This window comes from Podarcis erhardii (genome assembly GCF_964252035.2).
Source record: "Podarcis erhardii genome assembly, chromosome: Z".
Lineage (NCBI taxonomy): Eukaryota > Metazoa > Chordata > Lepidosauria > Squamata > Lacertidae > Podarcis > Podarcis erhardii.
The window spans coordinates 34246061-34261469 of record NC_138504.1 but is presented as its reverse complement, the minus strand read 5'-3'; the positions used below and the strand labels follow the sequence as shown (position 1 = coordinate 34261469).

General features: G+C 46.9%; 2 protein-coding genes across 6 annotated transcripts in view; both read left to right on the top strand.

Moving 5' to 3' along the window:
- ADAMTSL2 (ADAMTS like 2) overlaps positions 1–13854 on the top strand; it is a 39382-nt gene extending 25528 nt beyond the window's left edge. For all 5 annotated transcript variants that reach the window (XM_081846965.1, XM_081846968.1, XM_081846967.1 and 2 more), the window contains 7 exons: positions 1894–2020; positions 2802–3015; positions 5759–5914; positions 10096–10266; positions 11081–11257; positions 12906–13050; positions 13461–13854. In XM_081846965.1, coding sequence (XP_081703091.1) covers positions 1894–2020; positions 2802–3015; positions 5759–5914; positions 10096–10266; positions 11081–11257; positions 12906–13050; positions 13461–13579 — 1109 coding nt within the window. In that variant the 3' untranslated portion in view covers positions 13580–13854. The remainder of the gene's footprint in view (positions 1–1893; positions 2021–2801; positions 3016–5758; positions 5915–10095; positions 10267–11080; positions 11258–12905; positions 13051–13460) is intronic.
- PRRX2 (paired related homeobox 2) overlaps positions 1–15409 on the top strand; it is a 223758-nt gene that overhangs the window by 189167 nt on the left and 19182 nt on the right. The gene's annotated exons all lie outside the window — the stretch shown is intronic.

The following is a 15409-nucleotide window of genomic DNA, read 5'->3' as shown; positions in this document are numbered from 1 at the left end:
TGGTTTATTTATTTCATTTATATCCCCTCTTTTCTTTCAAGATGGTTCTTCCCCTCCTCATTCAATCCCCACAACAACCCTGTAAAGAAGATTAGGCTGAAAGGCAGTGACTGGCCCAATGAGCTTTGTGGCCAAGTCAGGATTTGAACCCTGGACTCCTAGGTCCTAGTCTGACAATCTAACCACTACACCACACTGACTATTATTACTATAAGGTCCCTGGGCAGGCACATCCATTAGCACAAGGACTGGATTCCCTCCTGGGGCTACATGCCAATGTTATGGGAGGAACATAAACCAAAATGGACTGAGCAACAGATGCAACCCTTGCCATTGTACAGAAGGCAGCATCCCAATCTGTGCAGAATTCAGTTTCCGAACTCACATCTCCCAATCCAAGCAAACCATTTGCATTTCTATTAGGTCCATGGAAGGCACCTCTGGTGCAGTTTGGGCCACGATTTGGCAAACTTGACAGGGTTCTGCTGGACTGAAATGGGGGAAGGCTTGCACCCACCTAATGTTTAATTGACCCTTTTCAACCTGAATTAAACATGGTCAACGGTAAGGCGAGAAGGAGATATGCAGACTACTTAGTCTCCTTTTGCCCCATCTCCTTACCGCCTGTCCATAAGCACCCTCTTTTCCAGTCCTGGGTCACTCCAGGTAGGTCCACCCAGGGCAATCCAGGGCTGTCAAGACCCAGTCCAGAATGACCCAAAACTGTCTGATTTGGTTTGGGATCTCTGAGATTTCTCCAAGACAGATAGATGGACTTAATGTCACAGTTCGAGGCTCCCTTCTGGGCAGGGAGAAACACTCAGAGGGAGGGTACAGCGCAGGTCTGGCAAAGGGTGTGGCCTGGAGAGAAGTATGGCTACGGGAACATCCTGAGGGCCTCATAGATAGCCCTGGAGGGCCACATTCCAACAGAATGTTCAAGATGCAGGAGAACAAAAGGTACACAGCGCATAGTTAAACTGCGGAACTCCCTCCCTCAGGAAGAAATGATGGCCAATAACTTGGATGACTTTAAAAGATGATTAGACAAATTCATAGAGGAGGAGAGAGTTATCAATGGATACTAGCATGGGGGCTATGCTCTGTCTCTGCAGTTAGAGACAGCAATGCGTCTGAAAGCCAGTTGCTGGAAACTGCAGGAGGGGAGAAGGCTCTTGTGGTCAGATCCATAGCTGTCAACTTTTCCCTTTTCTTGCCAGGAATCCTATTCAGAATAAGAGAATTTCCCTTTAAAAAAGGGAAACGTTGACAGCTATGGTCAGGTCCTGTTTGCAGGTTCTCCACTGGCATCTGGCTTTCCACCGTAAGAACAGTTATGGGTCGTTGGCTTGATCCAGCAGAGCTCTTCTTATAAAGGTTTATTGTGATAGCAGAACCTCTGTGTCTAGGGAGAGTATACCTCCGAATACAAGGTAATTGGAGAATATTCTTGCACTCTGATCCTACTTCCATTTGGAGCACCTGGTTGGCAACTGTGAGAACAGGGTGCTGGAGTGGATGGGCTCACTTTGGCCTGATCCTGCAGGACCCTTCTTATGTTCTTATTCCTGAGGCTTCCTATGCCTGAGGCAGGGCATGGGAACCAAGAGTGTTCTGGGAAAGTCTTCGTGTGAAAAGTGGTGCAGAGTAAGATAGAAGGTAGGGCAGAGACTCTTGATGGGGCAGAAGACCTTGAGGAGGTGGGGCTGGAGGAGCGAATGTCACAGATTCCGTATTGGGCAGTTTCCAATGTTCCCATGATGCAAATCACTGGTCCTTATAGCTCCATATTGCCAAGACTGATTCCAGTGGCTGGAAGCTAGAATCCAGTACATCTGTAGGGCTGCAGGTATGTCCCTCCTCCCTGATCCACACTGACCTGTCTAAATACAGGTGTGATGTCCACCTATGCCATGTGCATCCGCTATGATGGAATTGAAGTGGACGACATGTACTGTGATGCAATGACCCGCCCTGAGCCAGTCCATGAATTCTGTGCAGGAAGGGAATGCCAACCAAGGTAAGATTATGATGTCAGGTGATTGACAGGTTGGTGGCCTCTCACCTTGTTGTTAAGGGCACCTAACTCCCTTGCTGCCTTAATGCTTCGTCTGCTTCGTCTACTCACCTAGAATTGTGAGTTCAGTGTTATGGGTCTTATTCTGTGGAACCCCCTTCCTAGTTTCTCCTAGCTTCTGTTCAGTCTATTAGATCAGGAGAGCCTTATTTTTTTATTTTTAAAAAATGCAATGGGTTTTGGCTCAATTACTTGACTGCAACAAATTCCAGAAAGCAGAAATTTAAAAAGCGGAATGAGGTCAGATGATGATGATTGATTACACTGCCTTTACCCTAAAGTAAAGGGTATTTGTACCCTATCCTTTAGCCAAAAGGGCTTCCTGGAACAGCTTACATATGGTCAATTAAGACAAGACAGTCCCTACCTTCAGGCTTACAATCACAACAACAACAACAACACACACACACACATGGGAAAAGGGACAAGGAGGGAAAAGGAAAACGAAAACCAATTTCTCAGGCACCAATTTCTAAACCAATTTCTGTGGGAAAGGAGTTCCATAGCTTGGAACTGCCACAGAGAATGCCGTCTCCATGGCTGCCAACCCCCAAAAGATTCTGAGGGCAGAGGGACTACCAAGGGGGCCCCCTCTGCCGATCTTGGTTCCTGAGGGGTCTGTAGGGACATTTAGACAGCAGGCAGCTGTGAGCACATTTCCTTTCTTGAGGTTTGCCCCCATCACCTCCTCCTATCCTGAAATGCCCCATTCCCTCCAACACAGGTGGGAGACAAGTAGCTGGAGTGAGTGCTCCAGGACCTGCGGTGAAGGCTACCAGTTCCGCATTGTCCGATGCTGGAAGATGATCTCGCCTGGGTTTGACAGTTCCGTCTACAGCGACCTGTGTGAATCTGCTGACATCACCCGTCCAGAAGAGAGGAAGATCTGCAAAAACCCAGCCTGCGGGCCACAGTGGGAGATGTCTGAGTGGTCAGAGGTAAATCTGCAGAATGGATATGTTTTTGACAGGGAAGGATTTAGGCTTGGAGTTAGCTGACCTTAGGAAAGGCTGAATCTGTCCATTATCTTTCCAATCGTAAGTTCATTTTGTCCTGCTTCCACACATCTTTTCAAAAGTATTTTATTTTTTAAAATAAAAGTCCTCTTGAAAATTCGTAAGCATTTTAGGGCCCGCTTCTCCTTATAGTAATTTTTTGAAGCATTTTTGTATGTTTGTTTCATTGATATATTTTTTGGGGAACACACTTTACCCTGATATAAGCGCATCTTGTACACATTTTGGGATTTGTTTGCTTTGAGGAATTGTGCAGCAAAATTCAGAGAAGTCTGAACTCCAGAGGGTAACTTTGTAGCCTGTGCTCTGTGGCCCTTTTGGCAGGCACAAAAGGGGCATCTATGGAAGCAGAGCCCCTCCTGCTGGTGGAGAACCACCAACTGCCCAGCACCCTAAATCTTCCCAGCAGCAGAAATCAGATGTCAGGATTGCTCTGTAAAACAAACAAGTGGACTAGACAGGCCATTGGCCTGATCCAGAAGGCTCTCCTTAGCTCTGCCTGAACACCACAGAATTATTGTGCCACCTGTGCAGTGGGGTGGGGGCAAGAAATGCCCCCCCAAGGCGAGACTTGTATTGCCATTTCTCCAGCATGCACACTCCTGAAGGCTGAATAAGAGCATCTTGGGGCAACCGGTCTGCTGATAGAGAGCACTTGGCATGCCAAGATCACCCTCCTTCGTCCCCGAGAGAGAGCTTGGATATGGTTCTGGTTCATACTTGAAATTCCCCTTCCATAGTGAGTGCCAGCGGTAAATACTTGGCTGCCAGCCCTTCCCACTGAAATCCTGCTGTGTTCTTTGCTTTTATAGGATGTTTTTTATTCCTCCCCCCCTCCCAACACCACCCCACAAAAGAAACACACATCCACCCACACTCTGGTATATAAAAAAATATGGATTGTTTCTCCCCATGCTGAACTGAGCGATTTTAAAAAAGAGAGCCTTGATTGTGTTAAGCTACCTATTTCATGCATTTCGGTAGGTGTCAAGCCAAGATCATTGGAGTGCAGGGGTCCTTCCTCCAGCCAAAAAAGCAACACTAATTTAACTTTGATCCAGCAGGCGAAGTTCAAGCCAAGCCAGCTTCAGACCTTGGCTTCCTTTTTCCCGTCCAAAAAATAATAATGAGCAGCATCTCTTACCACCCTGTACCAGCCCCCAAGTCCCAAGTCCCAAAGAGATAAGTGGATTACTGTATCAGGAGTGTTGGGTGCTGATTGCCACGCTCTGCTGTTGTCATCACTTTTGTCACAGTATAAATATGCACCAAACAGACTTGCATAATGCAACACCTGTGTGATTGCAACCCCACTCTGCATAATACTGGTAGGTTTGGCTCACCTGTGTCATTTGAGACAGGACTTGGGGATCAGCGGCTGGATGGAGATGTTACATTGAAGATCAAACTCGGAATGTGGGGGCACTTAGGTCCAAATTCCAAATATGTCCTCAGGCCTCTCTGTCTAGCCCTTGTGACACTCATAGGCCACAGCTCCTCTTCCCAGGCCACACCTTCACAAACCCTTTACTTTACACACACTGGTTTTTTGCCTGGCTGGAATGTATAATTGAACTCTGATAATTCCTCTTGCTTCTCTGGATGTTGGATAGAGAGGTTTGTTTGTGAAGGCTAATTTACTGTACAGGTAAAACCACACCCTCTCTAGCCCCCATCCAGGGAAGCAAGAGGCATTATCAGAGTTAATACCTGCCCTGTTGGAGGCAGAATACTAGGTGCTTTTTTTCTGGAGGTATGCAGGGGTGAATCTTTGTACTTTTGCCAATTTACTGTATTTATTTTCCCCGATTTGAACTATAAAATGGTGATTTTCTTAAGTCAAAATGAGAGTACCCATAAACATTTTTTTTAAAGAAAAAAAGCACTGAGTATACCTATGAGGGCCAGTTTCTGGGGATCACAGGGGGAAAGTTGTGCTGTTGTGCTCAGGTGCTACTTTGGGGCTTTCCACTGCAGTATCTAGTTGGCCACTGTGTGTAAGATGGGCCTCCTTTGGCCTGTTCCAGCAGACTCGTTCTTAACTTTTTATGTTCTTACATGTCATACCCTCCAAATGTCCTGGAAAAACAGGGACATCCCATTTTTTTTTTCCGCCAGAGAATGGCAGCCATTTTAGGCACAGTGATCTCGCGTGATTTAATGCCACAATTCTCCCCCTCTCAAAAGTGCTTTTTTCCAGGGCTGTGATCTTATGCAGCACACATTTTGGTGTGCCATGTCTGGAAAAAGTGCTTTTTGGGTGGGAAATTGTGGTGCAAAATCACACAAGATCATGGCTCCCAAAATGGCCACTATGCTCTCACAAGAAAAAAAACAGGAAGATGTTTTCCAGGAATTTGCTGTTGTGGCACTGGAGACTATGACATGAAAGAGACTATGAAAGGAGAGCTAGGGAAGGGTGTGGCCTGAAAAGAGAGGGTGTGACTTGGGGAGTGTTCTGAGGGCCAGAGAAAGAGGTCTGGAGGGCCATTTTGCTCCCACCCGGAACCTGAGCTTCCCCACTTCTTCCTTATGGAAATCTTCATGTCATTTCTTGGTCAGGCCTGACTCCTGGGGTGCTCCCTGTCTCCGTCAGAAACACAAGCTCTTCGGTCAGATTCTTGCCATCTCAATCACTTCCTGTTCCCTTTCTCCCTTCCCCCAGTGTACAGCCAAGTGTGGTGAGAGGAGTATTATCAGCAGAGACATCCGGTGTTCAGAAGAAGAGAGGCTGTGTGATGCTAGCACCAGGCCCCTGGCAGAGAAGAATTGTAGTGGTGCCCCCTGTGACAGACAATGGACCGTCTCTGACTGGGGACCGGTGAGTCCACTAGGGCATGTGGGGAGGGAACCATCTGCAAATGGAGGCAGGGGAATTGGGGGAGAACCAGCTATAAATGAGAAACAAAGTAGGGCGTGTTGTGTGTGTTTACAGCTGGCTAGTCTATCTGGCTGAGGATTTTGCTCCTGAAACTCATAAGCAAGGCAGGGAGGCAGCTGACTGATTGAACCCAACATCTGCTATCTACAGATATACTGCATTTGTACATGGTGGTTCCACTCATTTAGCTTTGTTAATAGTCACTACGATCTTTGAGAATTCTTGGAGAACAGGTGAGGTCCCTGCAGACTGGAGGCAGGCTAATGTTGTCTCCATCTTCAAAAAGAGGAAAAAGAAGACCCAGGTAACTACCAACCAATGAGCTTGACATCAATACCAGGAAAGGTCCTTGAGCAGATAATTAAACAGTTGGTCTGTGAGCACCTAGAAAAGGTTGCTGTGATTACAAAGACCCAGCATAGGTTTCTGAAAAACAAGTCATGCCAGGTCAATCTCATTTCTTTTTTCAATAGAGTTAAAAGCTTGGTGAAGGCTGTGGACAGAAGATGAAGAGGTAACAGGATTTAGTGAGCAGGGAGAGTCCCTGGCACAGAGAAGTCCAGAATCAGAATCAGAGGCAGAAGCAGGAGAGGAGGGAGACCAGGAGGCAGAGATGAGTCAGGCTGGTGAAGATGCGAGGGTGTTTCCCCTTCTTGCTGCGACAAGCTCCCTTCCCCCTGGCCTCCCAGGACAAAACGAGGTATGAAGAGGGAGGAACAGAGCCAGGCATGTCAGTGTAGTCTCAGGTTGCTTGGGAAATACCCAGGGGAGGAGGAGACCTATTGAGAAGTGTTGCTGTGTTCATTAGGCCTGGCGCTCTTGAGCAGACCTTATTTCTTCTAATAAAGAGTTAACATCACTTACTCTGTGTGATTTATTCCCTCCAACTCCTGACACCTTTCCAACTCTACGGTTCTATTATTCTATAGGTTGGTGGCCATCACCGCCTCCTGTGGGAGCGAGTTCCATAGTTTAACTCTGCTCTGGTCGAAGAGGGAGTTACTTTTATCTGTCCTGAATATTCCAACATTGGACATCCACGAGTCCTAGTGTTATGAGAGAGGGAGAAAAACGTCTTTTGTTCCAATTATTTGCCTGGAGTCAGGTGGCTGTTTAAAGACCCATGCAAAATCCTCACAGCTCTGGGTGGCTGCTCTGTGCAATTACGAGAGAAGACCGGCGTGAGCCAGAGGACCCTGAAGGCTCCTTTTTTGGGTTAGCGTCTGAATTACCCATGTCTGTGGTGTCTGTTTTTGCCATCTGAAAGCTATCGGTTAAGCCAAGCTGGCACAGTTTCCCACAGTGTGGGGATTAAATTGCATTTGTTAGCTGTATGCTTGGCAGACACTCCTTGGCTTCCAGTAAAAAAGCATGTCTCCAGCTGTAAGCACAAGTCCAGCTGCAGACAACTCCTCACCCCTGTCTCCTATAAGGCAGCCATCAGTCCCTGCCAGTTCGGCCGGTATGATGCTGAGGCTAATGAGAGAATGTCTGTGCTGCCCTGGGACTGATGGGAGTTGTAGTCCGAAACATCTAGAGGGCACTGAATGGAGAAGGCTGCTTCAGTGCAGGTTGAAGAACATGAAACCTCTAATTTTCTCTGCTCCTGGACTCAGTTCAGGTGGCAGAGAGAAATCATAGATTCCATGCTCCTAAGCAATGCTGTATGATGCTGGGGCTGATAGGAGTTGTAGTTTTAAACATCTGGAAGGCATGAGGTTGGGAAAGGTTGTCCTACTTCCTTGAGGGGACAGAAGAACAGGTGGCTGTTCCTCCCCTGCTCTGGAAGCCTCTGAAGCAGAGATGGAAACAAATTCATAATTGTTTTTATGACACTGTGAGAGGGTATGTGTGCTGCAGTTTTTTAAGATGAGGCTGGCGGGTGGGTGCAGGAAACATTTTGTAAAAGTTTTGGCTAATGTACACCTTTTTTTCCTTTCTCAGAATTTCTCCTGATAGGATGCATTGCCAAATCCTGTTTTCAGTATCATGCAATTTATGTACACATTATCCTAATTTTTGCAAGTGATTTCCCCTCTTATAATACATTTTTTTTTTTGGCGATACTTTCACAAATAGATGCATTTTTACACACACTTTCCCTGATGCACTTTTTTCTTCTTCCCAGGAGTATCCCCTATCATATTTTGGCTGTGATGTTTTCACAAATAGATCCATATTTATGGACACTCCCACCTTATGCACACATTTTTGTACAATGTCTAGCTTAGAAATCTGCACTGCAAAATTCAGAGAATTGAAAATTTCAGAGGGTAGCTATGTTTGTGGTTTATGCTTTATTTTAGGAAGCTGTTAATGAGTTAGGCTTACATTATAATGAAAAAGGGACTAGATTGCTTCCCTATCCATTGTCCAAAGTAATTCACAGGGTTGCATCCAGAGTAATGCTGAGCAACAGATCACATTGCTGTGAGGGTTTCTGCTTGTGCAATGGGACTTCCCCCTTCTCCTCCTGCTCACATACCCCCTTAATGGTTTGGGTGCATGCAGCAGGGAGAAGAGAGGCAGATGTCCTGAGGTGCAAGCTGAAGGGCCATAGCTCAGTGGTAGAGTATTTGCCTTGCATACAGAAGGTCCCAGGTTCATCTCCAAGTGGTATCTGCAGGTAGGGCTGGGAATGTCTGCCGTTTGCTGCAGAGCTGCTGCCAATCAGTGTGGACAATACTGGACTAGGTGCGTTTAGTGTAAGGCAGATTCCTATGTTCCAATAGTGCTTGTGCTGACTAGATGTGTTTGTTGGAGACTACCCTGAACCTCCATTCCTGCTTAGGAGCATCAGAGGTGGCTTTGCTGGGTCAGTTCACCAAGTGTTACATGCACACGCAGTCCAGCAGGCCCCAAGTGGTCTTCCAGAAAGAGGTCTGGGGTCTACTAGTAGAATAATCTACCTTCTTGAATCAAAGCTTGCAATGAACTGAATTCTCAGCCCAAAACATCCTGTCCTATCATTCCACCTACATTTGGAAATGGGGCAGGATTATGACCTTGAGGAAGCATCTCAAAGATGACATGCATTTTTAAAAACCCAAGCTGGTCTAGAACGCAATTGTCTTAGGCTTTGTTTGTCTTTTAAGTGAAATAATCTATGTCACGTGGACTGCCTTCTTGGCTTATTCCCCACCCCGCCATTTTCAATTCAGTGGCAGTGCCTAAAAATAAGCTGTTTCCATGGTGATGGCTGGCAACTGTGAGGAGCTTGTCTCCCAAAAGGAGACCCACAAAGGAACTCTGGGGTTTGTAAATATCAGCCAAGGCAATGCCCCTCCATGCCTCCCTCTCTTTTTTTGTAAGCAAAGGGAACGTATTTGCAGACATTTGCATTTTAAATGGGGGCTGGGGAGATCTTTCTGTCAGAGGCCCTGAACTGGTTTGAATTAAGAGGCTGGCTTGATGGTTGGGGAAAAGGTCAGGACCTACTGGGATTGTTCACCTGTGTGATTGCTCCCTGAAAATGAGAATATGCCTAGGGAATGGCTGTAGCTCAGTGCTAGAGCACCTGTTTAGCATGCAGAAGGTCCTAGGTTCAATCCAGGTAGGGCTGGGAATGTGGAGCTTGATGGCCTGACTCAGCAGAGGGACGATTCTTGCATTCCTATTTAAGTCAGACCTTTCTTCATAATGACGAGGACTAGACTCTTGCTTTAGGTTAAGTGGCACAGCTCAGTGACATAACGTCTGCTTTGTACGCAAGTAGCTTACAAGAAAGAAACGGGGGTGCATTTCAAACAAACACCACAAAAACTATTTCATAATAACACAGCAACATAATAGCATAGTAACAATTTCATAATAACATAGCAAAGCAAAATTATAATAACATACAAAAACATGTTTCAGTACTATAAATATAACAAGATTGCTCAAACAGAATGCAGCATCCAGTGGCCAAAATAACAAGGGAGCTTCGCAGTTTCACCTCAGTCCTAGAAACAACCATCCCATGACCCTTTTAATGTGGAAGGAGAGATTGGCACATTATTTGGGGTGGGTGTTATCTGAGGTTAGTAGTCAATTCAGCCAAAGAGGCTGAAGTGCCATTGAGTGGATGTTATGCAAATGCACATTTGTGTTTATTACCTTCTTGTCTGTTTATCTTCCAGTGCAGTGGAGGCTGTGGACAGGGGCGGATGATCCGGCACGTCTACTGCAAAACCAGTGATGGCCGTGTGGTGCCAGAATCGCAGTGCAACTTAGAAACCAAGCCACTGGCAATCCATCCCTGTGGGGACAAGAACTGCCCTGCTCACTGGCTCACCCAGGACTGGGAGAGGGTAAGGGAGCCTTTGAGTTTGCTCAAAGAGCAGCATGGTCCACTCTCTAGGCCTAGGGGGCAGGGGAACCTTTTTTTTCCTGCCCAAGGACTGCATTCCTTTCTGGTCAACCTTCTGGTGAGGAGTGGGGACGGGTACCTGCCAATGGTGGGAGGAGTCAAAAGTCAAAAAGCAGGTGGAGCACTGAATGCATTCTTTTTGTCTTTGTGTACTTGACTATAGAGTTTACCAGGTCAGGAGCATCACAGACCCTGAGAATTCAGGGCCCAAACCAGAGACCTAGTGATGGGCCCTAGAGATGGGAGTTAATTGGGAGAGAGAAGCGGGGAAGGGCAGACCTCTCCAGAATGTCTATGCTATAATTTGCAGCTGCTCCTGCCAGGCTGAAGCTTGCAAGCTGCACACACAGTTTTCTTAATATTTATTATTATTATTATTATTAGTAGTAGTAGTAGTAGTAGTAGTAGTAGTAGTATTAAAGGCCCTCTTACCCACCTGTAAATTCAAGCCCTCCACCTGTCTCCTGGAGGGGCAGACCAACCTGTCAGACCTAGGAGTCTGACAACCCTACTAGGCTAGTTTCTAGACCCATTCTTCTCTGTCCTCTATCAATGCAAGCAAGAGGCACTGTCAGGATTCGATGACACTTTTCAGCCTGGCATAAGCACTCAATAACAGCGTGAAGCAAGAGTTTGTGGCCTAGAGAGGGGCCAGAGGGAGGGGGCCGAAGGATTGGATTTGGCTCCTATGCCTGGATTTGGCTCCCCACCCTCCTCTTACAGTTTCACTTTGGCTCTCACTCTTACCTTGACAGTGCAATACCACATGCGGCCGGGGGGTCAAGAAGCGAATCGTCCTTTGCCTGGAGATTGTCAACGGGAAGCTCAAAACCCGCAACCCAACTGAATGTGACGTCACTAAGAAGCCAGCTGAGGACACAACCTGCTTTGAACGGCCTTGTTTCAAGTGGTACACGACCCCTTGGTCAGAGGTGAGAAACGGGTGGGTGGGGAGGCAGACAGCGGGTGAACCATGCTGGGAAGACGAAATGGTCCTGTAGAGGACTGTGGTGGGACTGAGCACCCTACGAATCAGAGCTCTGGACAGCTTCCATTCTACCTCTGTTAAAATGAGAATCAGACCACACTACTTCAAGGGGTTGTTGCGCCTGCAAAATTAAAAATATTTTCCCCTTTTGGGAAATCGCAGGATGAACAAGGGTCTGTAGTACAGGTTACATACGCTTCAGGTTACATACACTTCAGGTTACAGACTCCACTAACCTAGAAATAGTGCTTCAAGTTAAGAACTTTGCTTCAGGATGAGAACAGAAATTGTGTGGTAGAGGCGCAGCGGCAGTGGGAGGCCCTATTAGCTAAAGTGGTACCTCAGGTTAAGAACAGTTTCAGGTTAAGAACAGACCTCCAGAACGAATTAAGTTCTTAACCCGAGGTACCACTGTATTAGGAGCACAATGTAACCAACAGGGAATCGTAGCAAGTAGATTTCATATTGGTTGAGTGGCCTGACAGTCATCCGATTCTAGGACTGTCCACAAACATAACCAAACATTAAGTTGTTTATCACTAATGGGTAAACTGCTTTCGCACTGGCAGGCCTAATTAATTGCTTCTCTGGCCTTCTGACGTCCAGACACCATGCACTCCATCACTGCCCTCCCCCTTCCTTGGCTCAGCGGTGAAAAGGAAAGTCTCCCTGTGCTCCACTTTCCTCCCTCCTTCTCCTCCAAAAAAAGCACAGCCAGTTCCGATTACATCTTGGCAGGCTGTGTCCTGCCCGGAGCCACTACAACGGCGGACGGCAGTTCGCCTTGGCTGCGGCAACGACAGCAACTGGGCTCTAATCAGTCCCTGGCAACCGCCTGTGCTGAAGTCTCCACTGGCTGAGCGGCTGCAGGCCTCTGCCTGGTGAGAGCCAGGGGGAAAGAGTTCATTCTGCACTCTGCTCCTCTAAAGGGAATTTGTGCTTCTGCGATGGCTGCCGGGCGTTCTCGGATAACATCGGGGATCGGCCCAATAGCCGCTGGAATGCTGCAGAGCTTTCGGATTCTTGGAGGTGGAGTTAATTAGGCTCCCCAAACAATCTCCCCCCCCAAAAAAAACCTCTTCTGCAGTCCCCACCCCACCCCACCCCAAATATGGGTTGCATCCAACTCAGTTTTAGGCCACAATCACACCACAGATTTTAAATCAATATCACCTCACTCCTACCAACCCTTGCCCATCTGGGAGCAGAGTGAAGGACAGCCAGGTTTTCTGTAGCATTGCAGGGTGCTGGACTAGATTGACCCCTGGGGTTCCTTCAAATGCCACAATTATGTGAAGCAGGTATACTCCAAGGCACTATGCATTTAAAACACTGTGATACCACTTTAAACATCTATGAGTCTCCCACAAAGAATCCTCAGAGATTTAGTTTAAGTGGTATGATACTGCTTTAAATGTATGGTACAGATGTAGCCTTAGGTAGAGCCGACGACTTGCAATCAACATCCCTACGTCAATCATGTCCATTAATTTGTGGGCCTACTCTGAGCAGATACTTCTCAAAAGGTTGAATCTTAGTCCTGAAACTGCTTGTTGTAACAAACGGACCTCTCCTCTTTTCCTTGCCCACAGTGTACAAAAACTTGTGGCATTGGTGTGAGGATGCGAGATGTCAAGTGTTACCAGGGGAAGGATCTCGTCCGGGGCTGTGACCCTCTCGTGAAGCCTGTTGGGAAACAGACGTGCGATCTTCAGCCTTGTCCAACTGAACCACCAGGTCAGGGGGAGATGGGTGTAGGGTTGCCGGACTTCCAGATCTGACCTGTAGTTTCCAGGCTTGCCTTCCCCCTCCAGGTGGCAGGGGGTGGGGCTTGAATCTCTAGGTGGGCAAGAGTGCCTTTTGACTGGCAGTGAATTGCTGGGTTTCTGTCAGGAGTCTTTTCCCAGCTTTAGCTGGAGATGCCAAGGTTCAGACCTAGGACCTTCTGCAAGTAAAGCACTTACCCTACCCTGTTCCTCTTTGAAATTCCTCAGAGAATTCCTTGGAGCACCTCCAAAAATTAATGTCTGTGGCTGCCCTGGCTCACTGTATTGAAAGTGAAGTTGTTTGGAGTTCTCTAGACAGGTCATGATTCCCACTTGCTTTCCTCCATGCCACACCTGACCACACTCACCTGTCTCTTGCAGATGACAGCTGCCAGGACCAAGCGGGGACCAACTGTGCTCTGGCCATCAAGGTGAACCTCTGCAGCCACTGGTATTACAGCAAAGCTTGTTGCAGGTCCTGTCGAGCTCCCCATTCCTAAGACAGGACCAAAGGGATCCAGTGGTTCTCCAGAGCATCCAGCGGGACACAGGAGCAGCCAGGTGCGAACTGGGACAGTTCCTGCCTGCCTGCCTACCCATTATGCCACAACATGGAGAGTAAGAGATGGAGGTCCTGTAATCCAAGACACCTCCTTCACCTCCCCCCTCCCTCCTGGGTTCCGGAAATGGAGGGACACATTGTTACATTTGCTACTACTGTAGATCAGAACCCCCCCCACACTCCATGAGGAAAGTCGCGTTTTGTTTTGTTTTGTTTTTAAAAAAGACGTCATGAATATTTCCCCCCTTTTAGTTCTTGTTTTCCAATGGCTATGTTGTCTTTGAACTTTTGTGCCTCCCCTTCATCTCCTTTGCAATTTGAACAGAATTAGAATAGCCCTTTCATCCCTGGCCCTTGGGAGCACTCTTTCCACTTTCTAATTTTACACACAGGTATGCATCGCGGGGCGCCCTGACCTGACCTGCTTAGCATCAGGTGAGGCACTCCATCTGGAGCTGCTGAGAAAGAGATTCTGACACACTGCTGTAATGACTGAAACACCGTGGTTTGTTCTCCAGCTTACCGTTTTGCAGGGCGGACATACGTTCCATCCAGTTAAAATGCAGGGATCAGCCATCCATCCAACTTGGCCCTCCCTTTAGGTAAAGGAACTTCCTTTCAGAAATGCATTGTTGCCAAGCACCACATGCCTGTTTTATCCCTGAGATAGAAATCCTTTCTCCTACCATCTGCTAGGTGATGTCAGTGGCCCATCTAGTCCAACATCCTGTTCTCACAGTGGCCAACCAGATGCCTGCAGGTGCAACAGCAACTCTCCCCACTCAGCATTTCCAGAAGCTAGTATTCAGAGGCATACCACCTCAGACAGTGGAGGTAGAGCTAAGAAGAGCTTTGCTGGGTAAGCCCACCTAGTCCATTCTAACAGTGACTGCCCAGATGCCTCAATGGGAAGCCCACAAGCAGGAGCCAGGCGAATCAGCACTCTCCCTATTTGCAACTCTCAGCAACTGGTATCCAGTGGAAGAAGAGCAGAGCCATCAGGGTTGGTGGCCACTGATCCTCTTCTCCACCATAAATTAATCTTCTTTTAAAGCCCTCACTGATGCCAACAGGTTACATTCTAGACTTCTAAACACACAAACAGCACCACCAGGACTGACCCCATTGTAATTAAAACACAATCTCTCTCTCTCTCTCTCTGCCTCTTCCTCTCTCTTTGACTTCATCCTCTTGTAAGCTGTCCCTTTCCCTTCTATTTTCAATACTATTCCCCAGCAGCTCAGCACTTAAGGAGCAGAACTTAACGCTCCCCAGGCGACTCTAAGCCAAAAAGCCCATTAGATATAATATGTAGGTGTCTACGTTTTCAGAGATTTTTTTTTATTTTATTTTATTGTGTAATCAAATCCCAGACTGTGTAGTCCTTTAATTAAAAGAAAAGACATAAAGCCAACAATAGTTGTAGAGTAATGAAAACATAACAGCAGCACTTTATATCACAAAGAGAGTCACGCTCTCTCTCTTTTTAAAAGATAAATAAAGAAATAAGTATATTTGTTTACAAACAGTGAACTTTATCCCTGTAACCACAGAAACTGTACCCATTAAGTATATTTTAAAATAAAAGTTGTCATATTTATAGTGCCAGCTTGATGTCTTCATGGTGTTTGGCCCTTTTGCTTTGGACATTGTGGTTTAAAAGAACAATGAGGAGAATGAATGTTCCACCCTACCCCCACCCCCCCACAACAAATACTAGAATCTGGGATCTCTGGATTCTAGGGACATTAAGGTGGCATCATATTAT